Genomic DNA, 23,897 nt, shown 5'->3' with positions numbered 1-23,897 from the left:
CGTTAGTGTACATAAATAAAACTCAAATAATGGAGATGTCAGTATACCTTTACCGGAACACGGGAGTAAGGATAATTAAGTTTAACACGAGACGACCGTTGTAGTCTTGGTAGATACTAAAAATATAGGGGGTGCAGTTTTATGAAATAAAAAAAAAGTTTTTATTGAAAATTCAATTTCAGTTATATTAAAAAATTGAGTTTGATTTTGATGTTTTATTAGTAAAAAAAAATAATCCTGTGAATCAATTAAAAATTATCTTGAATATATTTTTTAAAGAAATTATTATAAAAGTTAATTTTGTATTTTATCTCAAGTTAAATTTTAAAAATTAAGATAAAAATGTATTGGTAACTCTTTAGTAAAAAAATGTATTTTTATTCCTTAATAGATATTTTTAAGTCCTAACGACACTGATTACAACTTACCAAAAATAATCTCATTCCAGATAATTTTTTTTTAAAAAAAGGGTTTGGTTAACAAATATGTTAACGATTTAATAAATATTTTTTAATTAAAATATACTAGAAATGAATTAGAAAACATGGTAAAAATGCGTTAGTAATAGTTTTTAATAAAATCTTTTCATTTTTAATTTCATAATCAATATCCTTAATATGAAAAATATATCAATTAATGTTGTGGAATTAACATAAACTATAATTATTTAGAAGTATAGGAGATGGAAAACAAAGGGAATAAGAGAATAGAGAATTCCTGATATGTTTCCACGAATAAGATATTATATGTATAACTATAAAACTATAATTCAAAGGTTATGTATGATTTAACATATGAAGGTCCTTTCAAAAAAGAAAACAATATGAAGTTGTTGCCGTAAAAAAAAAATATAATGGTGAACCATAAATAGTTAGTTATAACATATATACAAGGAGGGAATATGAACAACCATTAATAAATATATTCATAATATTTCATTATTCGACGTATGTGTCTCACATGAAAAGATAAATGTTACTAAGAAAAATTCTGGCAAAAACTAATGAAGAAAGAGCGGTACATTATTTTTTAATATGCTATCATATATTGTCTCATTAAAAAGTTAGTCGGAAAACTCAATGAAAAAACTATGTCAAATGAGTACAAAATGTTCTCTAAAAAGAGTACAAAATCTATTTATTTCTCTATCATAAAACTCAAATAATAATCTTTAAGATGACGAAGATATGATACTAATTAGGAACTGATGGAGTTTTATTTCTCTATGATAAAACTAAAAAAAAAATAGTATGTATTAATTTCTTAAAAGTTTACTTGACAATCATTTTTAAAAAATATTTATTAAATTTTCACATTAATGAAATTGTTAAATATTCCATTAGTTCTTAATTATAAGATATTATTGATTAATTTATGCTTATTAAGAAATTTTATAAATTTATTTATTAGCATTAAATTTATCCGTAATTATATTATTTTTCCAAAATTATCATTAACACATTTTTTAAACTATTATTATGTGGTATTTTTTTTAATAAGGTCACCATTAAATTATCCAGTAAATGATCGAGACGCGGTAAATATAAATAAATTCTTGGGTCTGGGACTTCTTGCTCAGCCCATCCAGGAAAAAATAATATTTTTTATTCCATATAGCAAATCAAAATTTACACCAAATTTAGATTGATATTGAATTTAAGTACTAATATTTGAGATTAACAAAAATAAACAAAAAAATATATAATTAAATATGGATGTTATATGGCACAATTGGAAATATATAAATACTGTTTTTTATATATTTTCTTACCTATCATATTATTTTAATTTAAATATTTCATCACTTTTAACTTTATTTCATCTCTATCAAACATCTCATTCCCCCTGGCTTTTCTTAGCATTTTGTTGCAAGCAGATTCTCTCGGAGTCTCTATTTCTTGTTTAGTATCGGTGAAATCCTCTTCTTTTTTTGGCTCTGGCCCCTTCATTACAAAAAAAAAAAAAAATCTCATTTTCCATTCTCTTTCACTCATTTTCGTTCACCACATTTTCATTCCTCCCAACTGAACACAATGTTAAATCTTCAATGTATGGAACGAGTTTTATATGTTGTTTTTTGTTTTATTTCTAACGCCTTAATGATGGATTTTATTTGTACTAATTTTCTTAAATGTTTGTAGGTTTTGAAAGAATATTTTCATTCATCCAAACAAAAATGTAATATCTTTTTTACTGGATTATATTACTATCAAAACTTACCTGAAAATATTTATTATATAAATTTGGCATTGTATTAAAAAAATATACTCCATAGAGTGTAAAGTATAAAATAATCGAAACTAAAAAGAGAAAGAAGCGAAGGTGAATGATGGTAGTGAATTTGGGGAAGATAAGATGAGTGGAATCATGATGGGGACACGAGCCATTGATGGGAAAGTACAGAAATGCAACGAGACAGAGGAAAGCTGGTAAGAAACACTGTTAATGTCATTGGTGAATGCAGATACATAATTAAGAGGTGGACCACCATACCTGTACGTTTAAGCTTGCAATTTCCTATATTTCCTTCCAAGGATTGATCATAAATATAAATAAGGTGTCTGTGAATGAAACCAGATACTCGTATCGTGTTAGATCACCAAAGATTCTCACCCATCATTTTTTTTTTTTTTACTATTTTTTTCTTTCATAGCCTTACATTGTCTTTTTTGGCCAGAAAATGACAAATCAAAGCCAAATACAATACAATTCCGACCAGAGTAGATGAACATTGATAAACATGAAAACCATGGAAATATAATTGAGTGTTTTCTCCACAAAATCAATAAAAAAGTTGCTTTTGACAAAATTTATGGCTTGAAAATAGTGATAAACAAATTAATGTCACGATAAAACGAAGCTCCTTTGGAGTTAACAAACGTGATTATGAGCTCTCCAACATTTTTGTTTCAAACAAACTAAAACACTACAAGAATAACAAGCCAATATGATAGTTAATGCATAACACAGTCAAGTTTACACAAAAGAAATGAAAAAATAAAAGAGGAAGAATGAGAAAAAGGAAGAAGCCAATTGAGGATAAAGGGGCAAAAAATTGTCCCTTGATTGACAAATTTCCAAGACTTGAAGTATTATGTTCCATCTTTCATTTTGTTGCATCTCATGGTTTTTAAAATCAAATATTTGAAATATAGTTTATGCAGTAATAGTGTAAGAATTTTTTATATTATTATTCAATCATAAATTATAATATATATGTATAATATGAGTTAATATTGAATATTTAAGGGCTGAATTAATAAAATTTAATAATTATTCATGCAAATAAGGATTAAGAATGTGTGTAGTTCTAAGTAGAAAAATAGAGTAAATGAAAATAGAAGATGAATAATTAGAGAAGAGATAAATGAAATAAAAATAAAGTTGAAAGTTGAGTTTTGAGTTGTTTGATTTAAAAGAAATATATGAAAAAATAAGATAGAAAAAGTTAAATAACTGGATAAAAATACAACTATGTCCTTGTTATTATTCTCTTTAGAGATGTAAGTTTTCTTTCCACAAATTTATGAGGATAAAAATGTAAATGTATCATTTTCAAAACTGTAACAAGAAAAAGATTATGTTTTGTGAGACCCGCATATCCCAACCTATCTTTCTCCTTAATGCCTTATTCCGAATGAAGAGTCCTGATTTCTGTCATCGGTAAATTAATTCTGTCGCTTATAACAAACACAGCCTAAATGAATCCTTGAACCTAAATAAAATCGACCGTACTCATCCCTATGCTGCAAGGTCGGTCACCCTTAGTCTTGAGATTCAGGACAAAGAAAACATTGCACCTTTCTTCCTTGCATGTCTTATGAAAATCAAAGTACTTTTTGTTTTCATTGTAACTTGAATCCAGACGAAAAACTCTAAACAACGTAAGAATCAAAGGATTAGTCATCTCAACCAATTTTATTGCACTAATAATAAGAACCATAACCTTAAAAGTAGATTCTAGGGTACATAGGAAGTAGTTTAACTTTAACAAAACCTTTTATTTTTTGGAACAACAACACAAGGTTACCCTACCAAACCAAACCAAACCAAACCAAATCCTAAGTAAAATTTGGGCATGTCATGGGTGTCCAGCAACTCCTCTAGGCTCTAGTGGAGGTGATCGGAGCAACCTATGCCGAAGCTCCACCGGGTCAATTTCAGGGGTGTGGTTAATGGGCCTATAGTAACCTGTTACTGGGTCTGGGGCCCAATCAGTTGAGTAGGCTTTTGAACCATCTCTTGTATCAGGCTTCTCTTCTACACCTCCCACGATTCCATTCCTTCGCCCAATATTACCCAATCCAACTCTTACCGATACATCGGATGCCACTGCGTAACCTCGCCTATCAAATATCAATAGTATAAGAGCTAAGTGTTGCAAACGTTAAACATATACACTTGAGCAAAATTAAACCTCAAATTGCCAAATAAATTAAATAATGATAATAACATATTCTCCGTATTATTAAATATTAATGATCGATCGTGCTAAATTGTTAAATTGATTAGGTTGAAAGATTGAACTGACCGATGAACGGGAATTAGGGAGATAGATTGAGCAACAAGGACACCAATACGTTTGGCTTGCGAGAGAGAACGGGCCATCTTATTATATGATATGAGTAATTTGTTAGTTTGCTGCTGCGAAAACTATGATGTTCTGGAAATAAACAAATTATTAAGCTTTCGAAGCAGCCACCACCCCTTTCTTTGATTCTTTGTTCTCTCTCTGTCTTTGTTTTAGGGTTTGTGTGGCCTTTTATAATTAGGGAAGGTAGTGATGTATGAGTCAGGGTGCATGGCATCACTGGGAAAAAACCAAATGTAACGATTTGGGTGGGAACACCTAATCCAAGATCCGCAAGGTCATGACACGTACGTCTTCCTGCAGAAATGTAAAACAATATTTAGACAACACACTTATAAATGCTGCTCATTTTTTATTACTATGACGATAAGCATGCGAATCCGCTTTCCAATGATGCATGGTTCAAGTCACATGCACTGATGCACATCTGGCTGAATATTGGCTAAAAGATTATTTAAAACTATTATTAGTAAGTTATCAACATGAGTTTTAATTTACACACAGTAAATTTTAAATAAGAAAAGACAAGCTGAGGAAGTTATCACTAACGTTGCCTTCCAAGCAATTAAGATAATATTTTCTATCACCATTAAATCAGATACACCGGTGTGTGGCTACAATTATATTTTTTTAATTTAAGTTCAGCTTAACACTTCATACACTCATCAAATTAGCCAAGGAAAACAACCATTTACTTTACTGCCAGCCACGCGCATAACAAAAAACTAAAAATGAAAATAGTACAACAGTTCATCCTAGGAATTAAATAATTAACATATTTATATCATTCATACATCTGTTCATTCACACATGTTAATTAAGCTATACTCCTTGATTCTATATAAGAGGTTTAAGAGAAAATTTTATTTTATTGCTTTGGAGAATTAAATATCAAAATCAAATAGATACAACTTGTAGAAATTTATAAAAATAGAGCAAAATAAAAGGCAATTACTTTCATTGCTAGCCGTTCATCTAACAAGAAAAATAGATCTTTACATATATCAAATATATTCATTTCTAAATTATAAACATATTAAAAATATTTTTTATCACCAAGTTATGTGAAAATTAATTAAATTACTCATTTGGTCCCTATAATTTTTTACCTTTTTAATCCATGTAGTTTGAATGTGGTTTTTTTAGTTCTTATAGTTTATATTTTAATTTTCTTTTAGATTTTTTAACTTTGAAAATGATTTTTTTAATTCTTATAATTTATCTTTTAATTATTTTTTAGTCGTTATAGTTTGAAAGTGATATTTTTAATTTTTATACTTTATATTTCAATTTCCTTTTAATCCTTACAGTCAAAATATAAATAATATTATCAATTATAATCAACTACAAAAATATTAATAAATAATTCCTAACTAACTTATTATAATATAATTTGTAATAAAAAATAATTAATAATTTATAACTAATTTGTAGTTAATTATTTATATATATATATTTTGTATTAAAGACTAAAAAGTAATTAAAATACAAATTATAAAAATTAAAAAAATAACTTTTAAATTACATGGATTAAAAAAAATTAAAATATAAAATATAAGGACTAAAAATAATATTTTTAAATTATAAGAAATAAAATAAAATTAAAATATAAATAATATAAACTAAAAAAATTACTTACGATAAACGATAAACAATAAAAACATAAAAATTATAAAATTATATCGACCTAATGAATCATTTAACGTAAAAATTTAATTCAATGTCTCCAGCACAACCGGTTCACACGACTTAATAATTCATATATGGTTTATTGTGCATTACTTCTAAAATTCAACGCAACCATGATAAGGATTGAAATAATATAATTTAAATCGGGCCACCTACACGATTTGGGGACATCTTTCTAATCTTATCTACTGCTATATACTGTATATTTTAAAGAGATTGAGATCTTTTTATAGTTTTTTTTTTTTTTTTTACGTTCAAGATATTTTTATAGTTATTAAGTTTATCAATAACCTAAAAATATGTAGTACACATTGACGGTTGTGTCTAAAGTGATCCGAAATCCCTATTCGATCAATTTACCAGGAAAAAGATATAAACCATATATGTATAATTTAAAAGGAAGTAAAAATGCCAAAAGTGTAACAATATTAATTAAGGAGACAAATATGCGTTAAAGTAAAATGAAATAACACGTTGATTTTTTTTTTTTGATAATGAAATAACTCTTTGATGAGCATTATATTTAGCCATAATTATAATTAGGGAGTGATTTGTTTGTTCTAAAGTGTGTTAAGTGTAAAACAATACAGAATTGAAATATGCATAATTTAGATTTTATATTTTGGCTTTAAAACTCAATTTACATTTTAAATTCTCTCATTATGTGAAGTTTGGGATTTTGAAGGATTGGAACTTGAGAAATCAAGTTTGAATATAATGCTCAATATTTAATAGAGTTTCTTTTTATTTAAGTTTTTTTTCTCTTTTTATTCTTCTAATATATGTAGTCCCTCTTCACATAAGGGGCAATGAATCTAAATTTAAATTCTCTGTGATTTGGAATCTCTTATGTTACCGATTGGACTTAATTAAAGCCAATCTATACTATATAATGAAAGTTATACGAATACCGATTGGAATATCTTAAGATTAAGCTCATATATATTTATAAGAGTTTACGAGAGTCAACTCCTTGTATTAAAGTTATACGAATACACACTAAACTAAAGCATATATATTCTCTTACAGGGCTTTGAACTCCAAGCCACATATATATTCTCATTGAATGACTAATGCATAGATATCTAATGTAATTCAAAATGAGCTACTCAAGCCAAATTTTGTTATGTATATGTTTATTTTTTGCTAACTTTTAATTCTCTTTTCTACCTCACATAATTAACTTTTAATTATCTATGCTGATGCAGATGCACCTTTGCCGCCAGTGAATTTTGAGTCACCGAACAATCTTTGCCGGAAATCAGAGACCATTAGAGGAAGTCCCTCACGGAGGGACACAGAGGGTTGCCAACCAAGAAGCTCCTTCGCTTTGGAGATGTCCGGCTTCCTCTTATGTGGGTCATCTTCTGTGTTAGGTCTAAACTCTATCTTCGCATTTGGGTCAATAGTCTCTTGTACCACCTGCATAAACAAATAGTACATTAAATTTTTTGGTTCTTATCATTAGCTGTATATATGCAATGGAGCTTAGACTTGCATTGGATGCACATTATGCTGACAATACTTAGAAACTCATCAAAATAAAATAAAAAAAGTACCTGAGCCAGTTCAAGCATGGTGAATTCACCGGGGTTACCAAGATTGAAAGGACCGACATGCTCACCTTCCATCAGCCGCATTAAGCCTTCTACCTGTCATGTAGAGGTCCACGTTAATTCTTTTCATCGCTCTCTACTCTGTAGGCCCTTTAAATATTTACGTATAGAGACTCAGATTACACCATAACCAGAAGTCTACGCCACTCATCAAATAATCTTTTAAGACTATCAAGTTTTTAATATATAATATTGAAACTCAGTTGAAGTTTGAGAATCAAATGTTAAATTACATATGCTGATGCGTGGTGGAAAGCCATTTCGATATAACGTGTCGAAAATGTTGTGAGTGAGCCTAAAAGATAAAAGTTTGGGAGAAAAACGAGCTAGGTATTGTAATTCATTTCAAAGAGTTTCTCAAGTTAAATATATTGAAATAGGAAAAAAAAAAGAAGAAAAAATAATTAAAATTCGTATATATAATTTATTTAATATTCTTTCTTTTCTCTCCTTATAAAAAATGTACGTTGTGAAAAGAAAAAAAAGAGTGAAAACGTTAATCAAACTATATATATATATATGTTACCTATTTTAATGAATACTCCCATTATTTTCTTGATAGTAGTCATAAAAGGTATATATGATATGAAAAGATTTACCAGGTCTGATACATATTGAAAGCTTCTTGTCTGTTTTCCATCGCCATAAACAGTCAATGGCTCCTTCCTCAACGCCTGCATAGATTTAAAATTGTTGGCGAAATAAGTTAAACGTACGAAAACAGTGAACAGAGTAACAAATCAACAATACACAATAAATAACCTCCCAAAAAGGGGAAAAATATTTAGAGAAGCAAATGGCAGAGCATTACCTGAGCAACGAAGTTACTGACCACACGGCCATCATCAAGGCACATTCTCGGTCCATAAGTGTTGAAGATTCGAGCAATCCTCACCTACACAACATTTACGTACGTTTAAGCTCTTATTTTGGAGTTCAATACGTACCATATATACGAAAAACGAAGATGTGATTTTGAAGAATTAACAAACCTCAATACCAGCACCTCTGTGATAGTCCATTGCCAAAGTCTCCGCAGTGCGCTTTCCCTCGTCATAACAGCTCCTTACACCTACGTAATACACCAGCAGTAGCATGCAATTAATGCAAGTGGATAAAATAAAAACAATTTATATTTATATTTATTCTACAACAAAGAGAGAAGAAATTAAAATATGTAATGACATATAACGAAAAGAGATTGTTAGCGTATAAAGAAAGCATGTGTACCGATGGGATTAACGTTTCCCCAGTAGGTCTCAGCCTGAGGGTGCTGAAGTGGATCACCGTAAACTTCACTGGTGCTACTAATCAGAAAACGGGCACCTACCCTCTTTGCCAAACCCAACATGTTGAGCGTGCCCACCACATTTGTCTTGTGCACAAGATAAGAATCAAGGACTCCAAACTAATTAATTAATTAATCAATCAAGAAAATAAAATGAAGGAAGGATATGATGGTCTTGACGGGATTGAACTTGTAATGGACAGGGGAAGCGGGGCAAGCCAAGTGGTAGATCTGGTCAACCTCCAGAAGGATGGGTTCAACGACGTCGTGGCGGATGAGTTCGAAGTTTGGGTTCCCCATGTGGTGAAGAACGTTCTCTTTCCTTCCCGTGAAGAAATTATCAACCACGATCACGCTGTCGCCTCTTTCAATCAGACGGTCCACCAGGTGGCTTCCAACGAAACCGGCTCCACCGGTCACCAGGACCCTCTTCTGCTTCTTGCCTTTAATCCCGAGAGGGACCCTTCCCCTCTTCTCCTGAATCGCCGTCGACCCTTCCAACAGCACCCGCCGAGTCGGCAGAGCCGAGTCGGTCTCAAGGAACGACTCGTGAGGAGCCGCCACAGTGGATGGAGATGGGAGGAGCTGGAAGAAGACGGTGGCGATGGCCACGCCCACGAGGAGGAACGGCACGCGCTCGCGAAACATGTAACCGATCCGGTTGGTTGATTTTGGGGGCGAATGTGGTTTGTGTTCTATGAATGAGGTCAGATCTGATTATTATTGAGACTGAGAGTGTTTTGTGTTTTGTGATGCATGAAAATTGGCTTTATAATCGGTCCAACATGCATGCACGGAATTGGTGGTTAGCATTTCCCCTCTTTTTTGGTTTCCTTTTTTAATATAATAAGCAATAAGCAAAGCTACTCCACCACTAGGGAGATGCCAATTGCCGCGTTCTCATAGCTTACTAATCAAAACGTACGTTTATGTCTATCAAATATATATGGATTTGTGTGTTTCATGCAAGAGCCATGTGGCATGTGTTGACCATTATGACATTATATATATAATATTTCTTGCATCCATAGAAACATTAGTTACTTCCTACTGTATTATCTTTAATCTTTTAATATTACCCGGACCAATTCATAAGTTATTGGGTTAAGTGTAGTAGATTTTCTAGTAAGCTGGGAGATTTTACATCATTTCATAAATAAATTACGGCTACTATTAATATTATATAACATATACTTTTCGTTTCATATATATAAGTACTTGATTGAGTTTTTACAAGCAAATCTCAGAGTATTAATTTTTAGTGGAAAAATACATTTGGACAATTTTTTGTGATTCTTATATTTTAATTTAAATTCTTTGATATTTTTTAAGTGGATTTCACATTTGAAATTAATTAAGAAAAAAGACTTATAAAATAATATTTTTGAAGAAAAAAGGTTCTTGTGTATTCTTCCCTTAGAATTCAACTTTCAGCATGAAAAATTCCTGAACAAGAATAATAATAGATCTAGTAAACATAAGTTTTTGAGTTCAAGATTCCTATTAAAAATGTTCTCACAAGTAAAATAATAAGAAGAAAGAAGTTTAAAAATAAAAGATTATTTAGCGTTGAGAACTAAATAGAATCTGTTTATTTGATTTTCTTAATTTAATTAAGATTATTTGATTTGGACACTTTTATATGTATTTGCATTTGGATTCATATATTTTTTTTCTTCTGATATGTTACTTTTCAATCTGTATGATCTTGATCCTGAAAACACTAAATTTGTTTGATAAAAATTACAAATAAATGCACATTGTTTTGTTTATGAAAAGCGTGGGGTCCAAACCAAATTGAACCAGTTTCTGTTCATTTTTGAACTTCAGATCCATATCCTAATAAAATTGATTATATGACCTTTACGTCGGGAAATATGTGTTTAATTTTTTTTAAAATTAAGGAATTTCAACGATGATTGCGGAAGAAGTGTTCAATGTTAATGGCTAGATTACATTAGACATATCACACGAATGCAAAATTATCGCGTGCATATAAAACAACCATGTCCATGATTTTCATTAGCTAAATTTTTTTTAATGATTTTTAGCTCTTTTGTACTTAAGTCTCTTTAGTCCCGTCTTTTATAATCTTACACCAAATAGTAAATTTCGTCAAAATGCATAAATATGACCTAAAACTTCATATAAAAATATAATCATATGAACATGCACATATTCGATTTTATAACAGTAATCATCATCGATATGTAATTGGTAGATTTAGAAATAAAATATTATTTTACATCAATCTGAACGATCAATCTGGTGGAATAATCTTTGATGATAAATTATATTATAATTAAAATTTATAATAAATAAATATATTTAAATATATAAATTCTAAAAAATATTAAATAAAAAAATTGTTAAATAAATTATGAAATTCATTTAAGGTTTTTTAAGTTATTAATTTAAAGCAAAAAAGTTAGTTAGATTGCTTAAAATAAAAGAAATGGGGTGACATTTCAAGAAGTGAGTTGGAGTATTATAATTTTCAACCAATAAGAGTTTCTTTATTGAAGTTTGCTTTATTAATGAGTTGCTTATAGAGTACTGTTGCTATTTGAACTACCATGGATGTTTTAGCAGACTTAATTAGTATTTTAAAGGAAAGTGATGATAGCAGAGAGACAACAAGGTGGAGGTGTTGGTCTTAGCTGTCGCGTACAGTATTATATTGTTTTGTTTTTCTGATATAGTGAAGAGAACTTAGGGTTTCTTTTAAATTTGAAAGGAGTTAATTGAGTTCTCAGGTTTAAAACTGAAAATTGAAATGCGTGTTAAATGTTTGTTTAGGGAAGGAAAAAGATATTTAAATTTGTGGGTGCCATCAGCCATGGCTTTGACGATCAGTGCTGACTGACTGACCCTTAAGTTACGGCATTGCTTTCAAAGAAATGCTACGGTTATTTTAACTTCACACTTCACATAAGCACAATCTGATTTCTTTTTTTTCTTTCATTCCCCTTGTGTTGATAATAAAAGACTGGTCACTGCTGGTGTATAAATTAGAAACAAAATGAATATTTACTTTTTTTAAAAAAAATCTTTAATAGCATCTATTATGCCATAATATATATATATATATATATATATATATATATATATATATATATATATATATATATATATATATATATATATATATATATATAGTAAAATTGCTTAATTCATTTTTGTAGACTTTATATAAAATTTAAGAATTTCAACAAATTTTCTCTTTCAATGGTAAATCTCCATAAAAACTATTTTTTAAGTTTAATAACCTAAAATAATTTCCATCAGTGGTGCTCTAATGCTTAATAATCAGTTAATAGGGACTGTTTTATTCTAATAGTTGATCGTGCATGAATTCAAATTTTGAAAATAAAAACGTATTAAAATATACTACAAGTGTACAACAGAATTTTACCAACTTGATAAGGTGGTCAAAAAGATTAAAAAAAATTGTGGACTGTAGAGAGTAATGGAATGTGATTTTTTTTTTCTTACTGATTTTCTGAGGCAGCCAATTTTTAAAACAAAACGAAATTGTAACCAAGCATCTTTAGGCTTTCAATTTCGTAAAAAAATTGAAAGCATATATTCGACACAGAAAATATATGACTGACTCCAATAGGGATGGAAAAAATTTCCATACCCACATATATTTGCGGATAAAATTTACTATAAGTAAATGACAAATATTTTTAATAAATATATATTATCCATGAGTTTGTGTATTTTTTTTTTATCCACTTGTTAATGTGTATGATACAGTATCATAGTAGCTGTATTAATGTGTAGGACACAGTATCATAGTAGCTATATCCGTAAAATTATAAAAATATCCTTTTATATATATATATATATATATATATATATATATATATATATATATTATGTATTTTTAATCTATTTAAACTTTTGTTTTTCTTTTAACTTATCCTTTAAAATTATAATTTTACTTATACTTTGATATATGTTTATTTATGTTTAAGAGATACTATGTTAATTATGTTGTACTAATGTTTCTTTTATATTCTTGATTTTTAATTCAAGAGTTTTACTTGATGTTAAACATCCCTTTTTTTAAAAAGAATATTTATTTATTTTTAATTTGAAACATCCATGAATACTCAGAATATTTTTTAAACGGATAATGGACGTGTAGGCTACCAGGAGAGAATATTTCGGCTAGTCTCACTTCCACACTGTATTACGGTTGGCACTTAAGATCTCCTTAACGGTGGATCCTAGACATTGGAGCGTGGGGTACTTAATTAATAATTCAAGAGGATTTGTATTTTTTTAATTTTGTTTGTAAAATATTTTTAAAATAAAGAGAACGAGAAAAACAGAAAAATATTGAATAAAACACATAGATTTCAATACAGTTTCTCTTTCAATTTTTTCAAAATCAGTTCTATATTCAACTGCATGCACTGTAAGTCTGTAACAGTATACCTATCTTTTAATAAATAAAAAAACCCGAAAAGTATACCTTCAAAATATTAGAAAGATCACTGAAAAAATGTTATGATTATGAAAAAAAGAAAAGACTTCAAAGATTAATTGACAGTGCTAGTATTTGTATAAACCGCAAAAACTAATAACTGAAAACCATGTGGAATGACGTCTAAAAAACAAAAAATGTTGTACGAGCATACAATATTTCACTCCAATAACTTGAAAATGATTTCGATACCCATTGATTCCTGCTGTCAAATTAGGGACTGAAAACAAAGTTTGGAAACTCTAGAAAAAAGATTAAGGATTATTATTTCACCTTTACGTGTACTAAATGCTAAGAGTAAATATTCTATACATCCATATAGAGATTGTGTAATTAATATATACGGTAAATTTATTGTTTTTAAAAATAATTATGTTGAAAGATACACCTATCATAGTTTTTCACTAGTTAAGAGAGTAAGACATTTTATACTGACAGAATATATTAAACGTTTAACTCAATGCGAAAATGTGCATGCAACTCTAACTCTTCCGAAAAAAGTTTAAAATCTTTTGCAATATTTTTGATGATTTTGTTGAATCCTTATGACAGGTTAAGACACGGTTGAATGAATAATAGGTGTTTTTTGTGCCAAAACTCCTTAAAGGACTAATTTTTGTAACGAAGTAATTGGTTTCCCATGCTCAAAACACATGGAGTATGGATAAAGTAAGCATGTGTTTGGTTTAAAGAAATGAAAGAGGTATAAAAGTAAGAAGAGAGAAAATATTTAAATTAAAGTAAAGTATTTAAATCAATTTTTAAAACTTTCATCTCAGTTTCACTCATGAGAATTTAAACCAAACAGTACCTAATGTCTCTCAAGAGGCTATGCAAAGATTAGAGTCATCATGACTTGAAAAAAAAAATATTACATGAACACCAATGATTATTTGACATATAAAAAAAGGAAGAAAAAAGAATAAAAGTATAAAATTTATGTTGTGATAAAAAAAAGAAATAAAGGAAAATAATAGACATAAATATTTAAAATAATGAGGTATCTGTGTTTTATTACTCAATTTAGCTACATATCTTTCAACAATTTCTTTCCAACACTCATTTATTAGGTAAATTTCATATTTAAGTATAAAAAAATTGCAAGTCTAAATACTATTCTCAAACTAATAAAAATCAAATTTTTAAATAATTAAAAAGCGTTAAAAAAGAATATTACAAAGTGTATTATTAACATCTTCCTTATACATTTACCATTATCTTAATATAGATATTGTTTCTATCAAAATGAAAAAATATTTCAAGAAGAAAAAGACATTATAATTATTAATTGAAAATTAGCAACTAAATTTGTTTTTTTATTTATAAAAATTCATACTCTAATCATAGAATGTTCCATTTCTTTTAATTTCCAATCTGCAATAATTTTATACTTTTCTCTCTGCAATATTCTCCAATTAAAAATAGTTAAATTATATAATACGGTAAGTAATAACATCTTAAAAAAACACTATTTAATTATTATAGTTAGGCTTTTTAATAATATGACAGTAAAAGACTAAGATGGCGTAATAAAAAATAATTTACACATAAATCCAATTTGCAAAGGCAATAATAAGGTGGGCATAATAATATCACAGAAGGGACAAATATACATTTGAGTAAATTTAATTTGAATACCCAACAAAAGATCCATTTTTTTTTATAAAATGAACAAAAACCTTTAAAACTATATCGCTAACAAACACTGAGAAATGACATCAAGAACATACACGTCATCACTGAACAAGAGAAACCGAGTCTCTTAACGGGGCACTCTTTTTCTACTTAGTATCTCTTGTTCTTTTAGTCGATGTTGGAATCTTGCAAGGCGTGCTTGGAGACTGACGAGACTAGCTGCTTTGCGAGAAAGCACGAAACTCAACTGGGTCACGTAGTTGTCAATAAGACTTCCCGGCTGGTCCACTTCTGCCAGTAGTTTCATTTCCTAATAACAAAAAGCAACACAAAAATGAGCTCCAACAAACTAGTCCACAAGGAAGAATGTTTTAGTTATTTGTTTAACTCACTTCACGAACAATCTCCATTGTGTCTTCAATTTCCTTCCTATGAGCAGCAATTAGTGCTTCTTCCTCCTGCAGAAGTACAAATTAAACAGATACTAAAAAGTGTTACAGTCAACTTTTAAACTGGGAGAAGGTAAATCCAAAAATTTGACAAACCTCAAGTATTGCGCTGATATTCACATTAGAAGAGGATTCTGTTTCAGACTGCCCCGATCCAGTGGTAATGTTATAATTTCCTGTGCTCTGCTGTTTGGAGCTTGTGGTGGAATGATCATAACCATCGACATCCCGTTTTACCCAATTTACAGATCTTTCAGATTTCTCCTCCTTAGTCCCTTTTCTGCGTGGAGGAGACACCCTTTGCACTTTCTCATCTGTAACATTTAGGGAATAAGAGTTCATCTTCTGACTGGTAGAATCACCACCGTAAGAATTCTTTACTTCAAACTTTTCCCTGTCCATTGGGGCAGAAGCTGAGCTTTTTTCCTCTCGCCCATTGAATTGACAACTAGAAGAAAAACTTGATTGTTTGTCAACATCAGCAGCGGAGCTGTACAAAGAACTTTCCTTTTCGACAACTTTCCTGCTCATGTCCATTGTTTTTACCTCTTGACGTTGACCATTATTAAAATCCTCTGCACCAACACTACCTGGAAGTGAAGATGTGGATGAAACCTCTTTAATTGCTGGTGGTGGTATAGGATTTGGGGCCTGGTCCTTTCTAGGATTTCCACTCTTGGATAGACTTTTAACTCTGTTCACATTACGAAGAAATGGTTAATATCTGAAAAATATGCATGTGAATGGAAAAAGTGCACCCAGTTATGAATATAATCTTAATCTTGCAATAAGAAAACACATACCGGTCTGCATATCTCAAGGTATTAAGTGTGTGTTCACATGACCCAGCATTTGGGGATATACAAGAGATCATAACAGTTTTTGAATTTCCAACAAAGGAGTCCCGGAGCACTTCTGTAAGCTTGCTTCCACGAAAAGGAATATGGATCTGGTCATTGTCCAAAGCACGAATGCACTCCTTCAAAGCCAAAAGGCTCTTGTTGATTTCAGCACCTTCAATCCTGTAGTAATGATACATTAAGTGCCAAAACGAAGATATTGGTTACTATATGAAACAAAGCAGTTAAGCAGGGATGGAAGGAACTCAACGACATATTTGCAGCAGTTACATGAAAATAACATCATACTATAAGTCAGACAACAATAAACAAACAACACAATTGGAAATTTCACATTTATTTACAAATTACAGATAGGGATGACAATTGCATCCATAATCCACTAACCATCCAATCTGTTGATGCACAAATCCAACTAATCCGCTGATGTATAAATCCATAAAACTTAATGGATTGAATGAACAATTATTACCACATAATTTATAGACCATCCATCATTTTTTAAACCAATGGGTCAAGATATTGGATCATGATCATCATAGGAGCATATTTTGAAAACAATCCTCGTGAGAAGAGATTTTTTCTTTTGTTGACAAGAAAAAAAAATATAATACAATCTTAAATAGATGATTGGATATCCATCCATGAAAAAATATTAATGGATAGGTTAGATGGATTCCTTTTATAAATGAGTCATGAGTAGATTAAATTTTTAATACATTTGTAACATATCATAAATGGACTAATGCTTTATATTTTTACCATCATTTAATCCACTGCAAAATTTATCCAAAAACATCCATTTTACATCCCCATTGCAAAGTACTCATGCATTATTATAACGATTTGTGCAACTAAGCAGCCCCTCAGTTTATTATTTGAAACTTTGAATATATACTAAATTGAAATTTCATTTTTATTACAAGTTCACAATAGCAGACACATATACAGTAACTACAAATCAGGTAGTGAAATAAACCAAAACAAGTTGGCTCCATTTACCTTTGCCAACTAGAATGGTTTATAGGTCAAGAAAGGAGTTGTTAAAATGTGGCTCTCAAAAAAAAAAAAAAAACTAACATGCATAACATTCTTAAAAAATATAGATAAGTACCTTGTCTGACGATCATTGTCAGTAGTATCAGCACCTCTTTCACTTCCAGCAAGATCAATAAAAGAAATCTTCCCCACAACCTTCCCACTTTTTGCCTCATTTACATCATTATTGTTCCGCCTGCTCTCTTTTACCTCATTGTGCCTCTTTACAACCAGTTGTAAGATAGCATGTGATCTGGAGGACTCCTCATTTGCACCGGTTGACCCTGTACTTCTTGCTGCATTCCCCTTTTCAATGAATTCTTTGACAATTTGTACATCAGAAACTTCAAATTCTTGCAGTCCTACAATACACACTTGCTGCCGTCCATCTTCTCTCATGCAGAGTTTCCTATTCACAGTGTACAAACACAGCCACTCAGCAATCTGTATTAACAAATCACGCATTCAAGCAAGAATATAACATGCAAGTTGATAGCACTGAGTAAACAAGACAAAATGAAGTTTATGTTGCTTAGGAAAATTCTAAATTAAATATTCTTGACGGTTGAGGTTTGATATAAATTTTATAGATTAATAATTTAAACTCAATTCAGTAGCATGTATGATTATGCTGCTGTCCACAAGTTATGTTCTTAGTGGACTGTGTAATACTATGATAAAAAATACTGCTAGATGCAAACAGTAAGAGTGGTTGTTTCAGGTTTTGCAAAATTATTCCTGGGAATATGAAATTAGGAATAGAATTGTTACAAACTTCAAAAAAAATTCCCAAGCATAATTGATTCCAGGAATGAATAATCTTCATACTCTGCAATACTAGTCTTTAATTCCCGTGATGAAAGGTGGGAATGAAGCATTCCCATAGGAATGCTGGAAGTTATCATATATTCCAACTAATGATTTCCATTCCAGCTTTTATTTTTTCTATCATTCAAATTTTGGAAAACATTACTTGGAATATTAAATTGTCACCAAACATGCTTTTAGTTTACCAAGGAACAGCATTACTGGAAAGTAATTACATATCTTGAAACCAACTCTACCTAAAAACACAATCTTCTAGTTAAGGTCCATATCACAAATACAAAGCATTCATACCAAAGGTAAAGTAATGCCTGAAGGACAAATACACCAACACATGAAAGAAATACCTACTTTCTATCACTAAGAAGATCAAAAAGTTTTCCACCATATATCTCAAAGTAACTAAGCCACAATTTAAATCTCTGATTTCGATATACTGGTCGATGCAATTGTCTAACAAGGTCTTCTGCAGCTCTGAGCGGCAACGGTTGCATTGTGTATGTTTTGCCACTTCCTGAAAGTAAAACATTATTAGCGTCACAATAATGAATGAAAGTAATGTAGTGAAAATATGGGGATAAAGGAGTAGCAGTGGAACATGTATGAACAAGCTTTATATGATGCCACCTATTAAAATACTGCTTCATTAAAAAGGAAAGTATGTCCAAAAAAAGCAGTTTGATTCATTTAAAACTTCAAGAGCAATACTACACAAGAAAAAAGAAAAGCACAGAATCCCCATGCCATTATGCTCAGAACATAATCAAGAACCATCCACAACTACTTACACACACAAACACACAAAGCTCATACATAGAGAATATTATATTGAATAAAGAAAAAGGTTTGGAAAGTAAATTGGATAGTGCTTATTAATAATGTTTGGTACAGATATGATATGAACAAGGAAGAATAATTTGCTTACCTGTCTGACCATAAGCAAAACAAGTAGCTTTGGTTTTCTCAAAAATTGTGGGAATAATTGGTTCTACGGTAACTCGATATACCTGTTATTGCAAAGCAGGGATCATGCCTTAGATTAACAACTCAAGAGTCAAGACCAAGACAAAGGAAGGTCACTTTCATAAATACCAAATACCAACAACAACAAACAAGCCAAATATTGACGTCATAACTACTGAAGAAAAAAGGTTAATTTAATTTAAATAAGAAACAGCATAAAATTTCAATCTTTCATAAGGAGCAGCCTTACTTCATCATTGGTAACATTCTCGTCAAGAACAGCATCAAAACAAAACTCATGCTTCTCCACATAAGCTGTCAAATCAACCTTTTCATGACAGAACAAACAATTAGATCTTTGAACAGTAAGTAACAACGAGAATAGAAAAATAAAATAGAATTTAATACTGAGTCCTAAACAATTCAACCTTTGAACTGATATAATTATAAATGGTAAATCAATAATTATAGTGTATCATTCCAACAAAACAAACCTTTAGTTTGGGTTCATGGACTGTCAAATATGCATTGTCATATACAGTTACAATATCATCCTCCTTCTTAGCAAGTTCCTTCTTATTTAATGGTCTTTTGCGTACCTAGGACATGTATTGAAAAACAATTGTTTAAAAAATTAGCAATGATAATTATAAATCTCTCTTAAATGTTAGGAATCCAGAATTAAAATTACATGTTAATTTAAGAATGAAAAGGTACAAAATGCTTTAGTGAATTAATATGTAGCAATTAATAATGAAAGATGCATTTTACTCAAATGTTTCTTTTCCAAATGATGATTTTTAGTGAATTCTTCTGCTAGTTTGGGTAAAATGATGATAAAAAAGAGAAGTGGTTGTGCTGTTACTTATTGGCATACTAAAATATCAAAAGAACATAAAATCGAATTCAAAAGTTCAATACGTACTGACTGCAACACCTCAGCATAGGAAAACTATATCTTTCTACATGTTTTAAAGTGCAAGCATGAAGCTATTCATGCACATATTAAAACAACTTGATTATAAAGCATTAATAAAAAAATTGTAGCTTAGAAATCTAAAAAATTAATATAAAATTGATAATTAATATCATTTCAGATTTCTTTAAAAAATTGGCCTTAGGCCCCTAAATACCTAGACACTGCCCTGAATATATGCATGTCATTTATCTCTATAAATATTGACATACCACAACTTTAATCTTAGCAACATTATTTTCTCTTGTATTATTCTCTTTTTCATTTGTAGGTAAGAAAAGTGATGCATCAGAATCTGCTTCTCCTCTCTCCTGCTTTCTGCTAATTGAATTGAAGTCATCTACAAAACCTCTAGTGCCTCCAGGCATAAAGGGTGATGGTTCAAATGGTTCTGAAATAACATGCTGAAAAGAGAAATGAAATCAGAGACAATAAAACATATGCATATACTGCAAAGGCAAAAGAAACTTAAGGGAAATGCAACAATATGTGGGACCAATGGGAGTAAACATGCACAATAAAGAAGTAACAAAATTCAAACAGAATTGCTAAAGTTTACAGGTTCAAACCATAGTTTATTAGAATCTTCCGATTCAGAATTTGAATCCTACGATTCTGACTACCTATCGATTTGTATCATCGATTCAACTATATTCATTATTTTATTTTAACTTTTCTTTAACCAATTTTCATGGGGAAAAAAAATTGAAAATCATATAAGCTTAAAGTGTTGAATGAAAAGGAATTGAAGGAGCATGTTTGAACTTATCCTATTTGATTACTATGCTACTTTATTTGTCACCCACTCATTCAATGCTTGAATATTTGATTTCTTTGTTTCCACTCGTCTAAGATAAAGGCTTCACAAACTAAAGATATAACTGATAATTTGTTTTACAAGACTTATGGTTACATTGTTTATCTGTTTCAAGGTTAAAATTTACATTGAACACTATATATCATCCTATATGATATATTCGAAGCAATTTTTCATTGTCTCCGAATCTTAAAATTTGATTCAAATTATGATTTATGATTCAATAACTAGCTTGGAAATTCAAGATTAGAATCTCAATTTGATAACCTTGGTTCAGATATTCAAACCCATGATTATCGTCTAAATATCTGCTTATATAACCAAAAGTTTTCACCATCATCAAAACAAACAGTTGGACAAGATGGTATAAAAAATTGCTTAGCTTAGCTTTTCATGAAAATTAGTAGTGATATTGGGTTAATTTTCTCAGATACATGGAAGACAACTTTACATGTGGAACATATTATCTCTGCAAAATGTGTAGAAAAGGAATCAAACTGCAATCTGCTGGTTTAATTGAATGAACAGGAAACCACCACATAGTGAATTTTACCTCAGACAAAAGCTCTGTATCATCCATGGCATGAAGATCCAAAAGCCCAGCCCCAAAATCTCCCCTGAAGTCTGGAGAATAAAACCCATCTGATACAACACCTAAATTTTGGGAAGTGGGCGTATATGGCTCAGAACCAGATTCCCCATTAAAATTGAGGTTTCTCATTAACTTAGAAAGCCTCTGCTTTTCCTCTGCAGACTGTGCTCCATAACCCTAAGGCAATATCATGTTCATCTAAGTCATCTCATAGACTACCAGATAGGCAATGAGCCAGAAAAATAAACAAAATTTAGCACAACCAATGTAAGCTTCTCAAAAATATCGAAAAGGTTATCAATGTTATCATTCCTCAAAATAAAGGATTGCTCAAACTTCAAATAGTAAAATAGTCAAGTGTTGCAAAATGTTAAAAACAAACAAATTTATCCAAAACGCAAAATGCGTTATGAATTTATGATTCACAAAATAAATTAAACAGCTTTTCTCTAACAAACACGAATAACTTCATCAAGCAGAATCGAGGGAAGATAGCATGTTAGTCAACAGTAGCGAAATAAATGAAGAAAAGGGAGAAAATGTCCAGCCGTACGGGTATCCATGATTATCTCTCAAATAATCGACACAGAACTTCGAAGGAACAAATTACCACACGATATACAGCATGGACATAAAAGAAATTGCAGGAGAGGAAAAAAAAAGAGACAGTAAATTAATAAATTGATAATTCATAACTCTTTAAGAAAGCGAACAATCAACAAATAATTTAGAAACGAGAACCTAACAAAGTAGTTGTCTATGGAAGAGAGGCGAGAATAGAGAATACCTGCATAAGAAGGTTGGGAAGGAGGCGTTGATCGATGGCAGTGGAAGCCAATGGAGAGGCCAGGTGCTGCAAGCCGGCGGATTGTAACCATCGCGCCATGACGGCGTCGCCGGCATCGGTGGCCGGTCCTGCCGCATTGTGCAGGGATCCGGGGCCGGCGTGGTCATACAGAGCAGTGGCGGAGGCATTGCTCTGCTGCATCTGGCCACCCATGTGGCGCTGCGACCGTCTTTGGGGCGCCAATTTTCAAGATCTGTTTTCACACGCTTCGCACAAACACGCACGTTGGAATTCGAATTGGAAAACCGTTACATGACACGACAATAGGGAGAATAAAAGGAGGAATACTTACGATGGGGAGAGAACTGGAAACCGAAGAAGAACATGAAAGAGCGGAGTGAGAGGACGGAATCCAAATCGGCGAGCCCTGGGATTCGAGTGAAAGGAGTTATTGAATGCGGAGAATCGAGATCTGCGGTGTGAAATGGTGATTGGCAGATCTGAAAGTGGTGGAAAATACGAAAACGATGGGAGAGCGTTGCTTGTAATTTTCTCTTTTGTGTTGCTTTGGTGTGTGAGTGAAGAAAATGGAATGAAACGATGGCGGAACAAGTGAGACAAACCAAACAAGGGAGAGGGGTAAGAGATGATGATATCATATATACTTCGACAAAAAAACAAAGCAAAATTTTACGGATAGTAAAAATATTATATATTATATATTATTTTCAATTTTCAAATATTATTAAAACGGCTACGACGAAAGCAAATCTTTTCATAAAGACTAATATATCCTCCTCCGGTCTTAAAAAAAAAAAATACTCCTGTTTCATAAAGACTATTATTTTTTAAGGAATTTCTTAAAATTGTGTTTAGTTCAACTTCTCTTGGAGAAAAAAACTATAAAAAAATTAATATTACGTTAATGTTTTTTAAAAAAGATCACATTAATGTTAATGAGCACAAAAACTAATTTAATACAGAAAAGAATAGGAAATTATAATTTTGTTTCTTTTATTCTAATAAACTAAACCAAAGCGTATAAATTGTGTGAATCACTAGGATTAGCCTAGTGGAGAGGATGGTTTAGTAGTATGCATGCCATTGTACATAAAAAGTGTACAAATATCAATTTATCTCAAAATTAAAATACCTATTGGAATTGTGTAATGTACGTAAGTAATAAAGTAATGTTTTTTAATATATATATATATATATATATATATATATATATATATATATATATATATATATATATATATATATATATATA

The 23,897-nt window shown here is 30.6% G+C and overlaps 3 protein-coding genes across 4 annotated transcripts; all 3 read right to left on the bottom strand.

The window, feature by feature from the left end:
• Positions 1-3,902: 3,902 nt before the first annotated feature.
• On the bottom strand, positions 3,903-4,694 carry LEA5 (desiccation protective protein LEA5). Its single transcript, NM_001248671.1, has 2 exons — positions 4,532-4,694; positions 3,903-4,346 (listed from the first exon to the last, which is right to left on the bottom strand). Exons 1-2 carry the CDS (start codon positions 4,606-4,608, stop codon positions 4,082-4,084), a joined length of 342 nt encoding a protein of 113 aa, NP_001235600.1. The 5' UTR covers positions 4,609-4,694; the 3' UTR covers positions 3,903-4,081.
• Positions 4,695-7,204: 2,510 nt separating this feature from the next.
• On the bottom strand, positions 7,205-9,966 carry LOC100797554 (UDP-glucuronic acid decarboxylase 2). The gene is made up of 7 exons (XM_003550490.5): positions 9,353-9,966; positions 9,127-9,274; positions 8,889-8,968; positions 8,708-8,791; positions 8,496-8,570; positions 7,840-7,932; positions 7,205-7,702 (listed from the first exon to the last, which is right to left on the bottom strand). The coding sequence occupies exons 1-7, from the start codon at positions 9,830-9,832 to the stop codon at positions 7,475-7,477; spliced, it is 1,188 nt and encodes a 395-aa protein (XP_003550538.1). The 5' UTR covers positions 9,833-9,966; the 3' UTR covers positions 7,205-7,474.
• Positions 9,967-15,345: 5,379 nt separating this feature from the next.
• On the bottom strand, positions 15,346-23,301 carry LOC100798612 (kinesin-like protein KIN-13A). 2 transcript variants are annotated; one of them, XM_003550262.5, is made up of 13 exons: positions 22,977-23,301; positions 22,625-22,890; positions 21,799-22,014; positions 20,641-20,832; positions 19,947-20,051; positions 19,703-19,780; positions 19,415-19,496; positions 18,841-19,003; positions 17,741-18,073; positions 16,570-16,788; positions 15,863-16,460; positions 15,710-15,775; positions 15,346-15,627 (listed from the first exon to the last, which is right to left on the bottom strand). In XM_003550262.5, the coding sequence occupies exons 2-13, from the start codon at positions 22,835-22,837 to the stop codon at positions 15,445-15,447; spliced, it is 2,448 nt and encodes an 815-aa protein (XP_003550310.1). In that variant the 5' UTR covers positions 22,838-22,890; positions 22,977-23,301; the 3' UTR covers positions 15,346-15,444. The 2 variants fall into 2 exon arrangements, with proteins under 2 accessions (XP_003550310.1, XP_006600360.1); XM_006600297.4 differs by having other exon boundaries at positions 22,625-22,877; positions 22,977-23,265.
• Positions 23,302-23,897: the final 596 nt, after the last annotated feature.

The sequence above is a fragment of the Glycine max genome, chromosome 17 (assembly GCF_000004515.6).
Source record: "Glycine max cultivar Williams 82 chromosome 17, Glycine_max_v4.0, whole genome shotgun sequence".
Lineage (NCBI taxonomy): Eukaryota > Viridiplantae > Streptophyta > Magnoliopsida > Fabales > Fabaceae > Glycine > Glycine max.
This window is presented reverse-complemented; position numbering and strand designations above follow the sequence as displayed.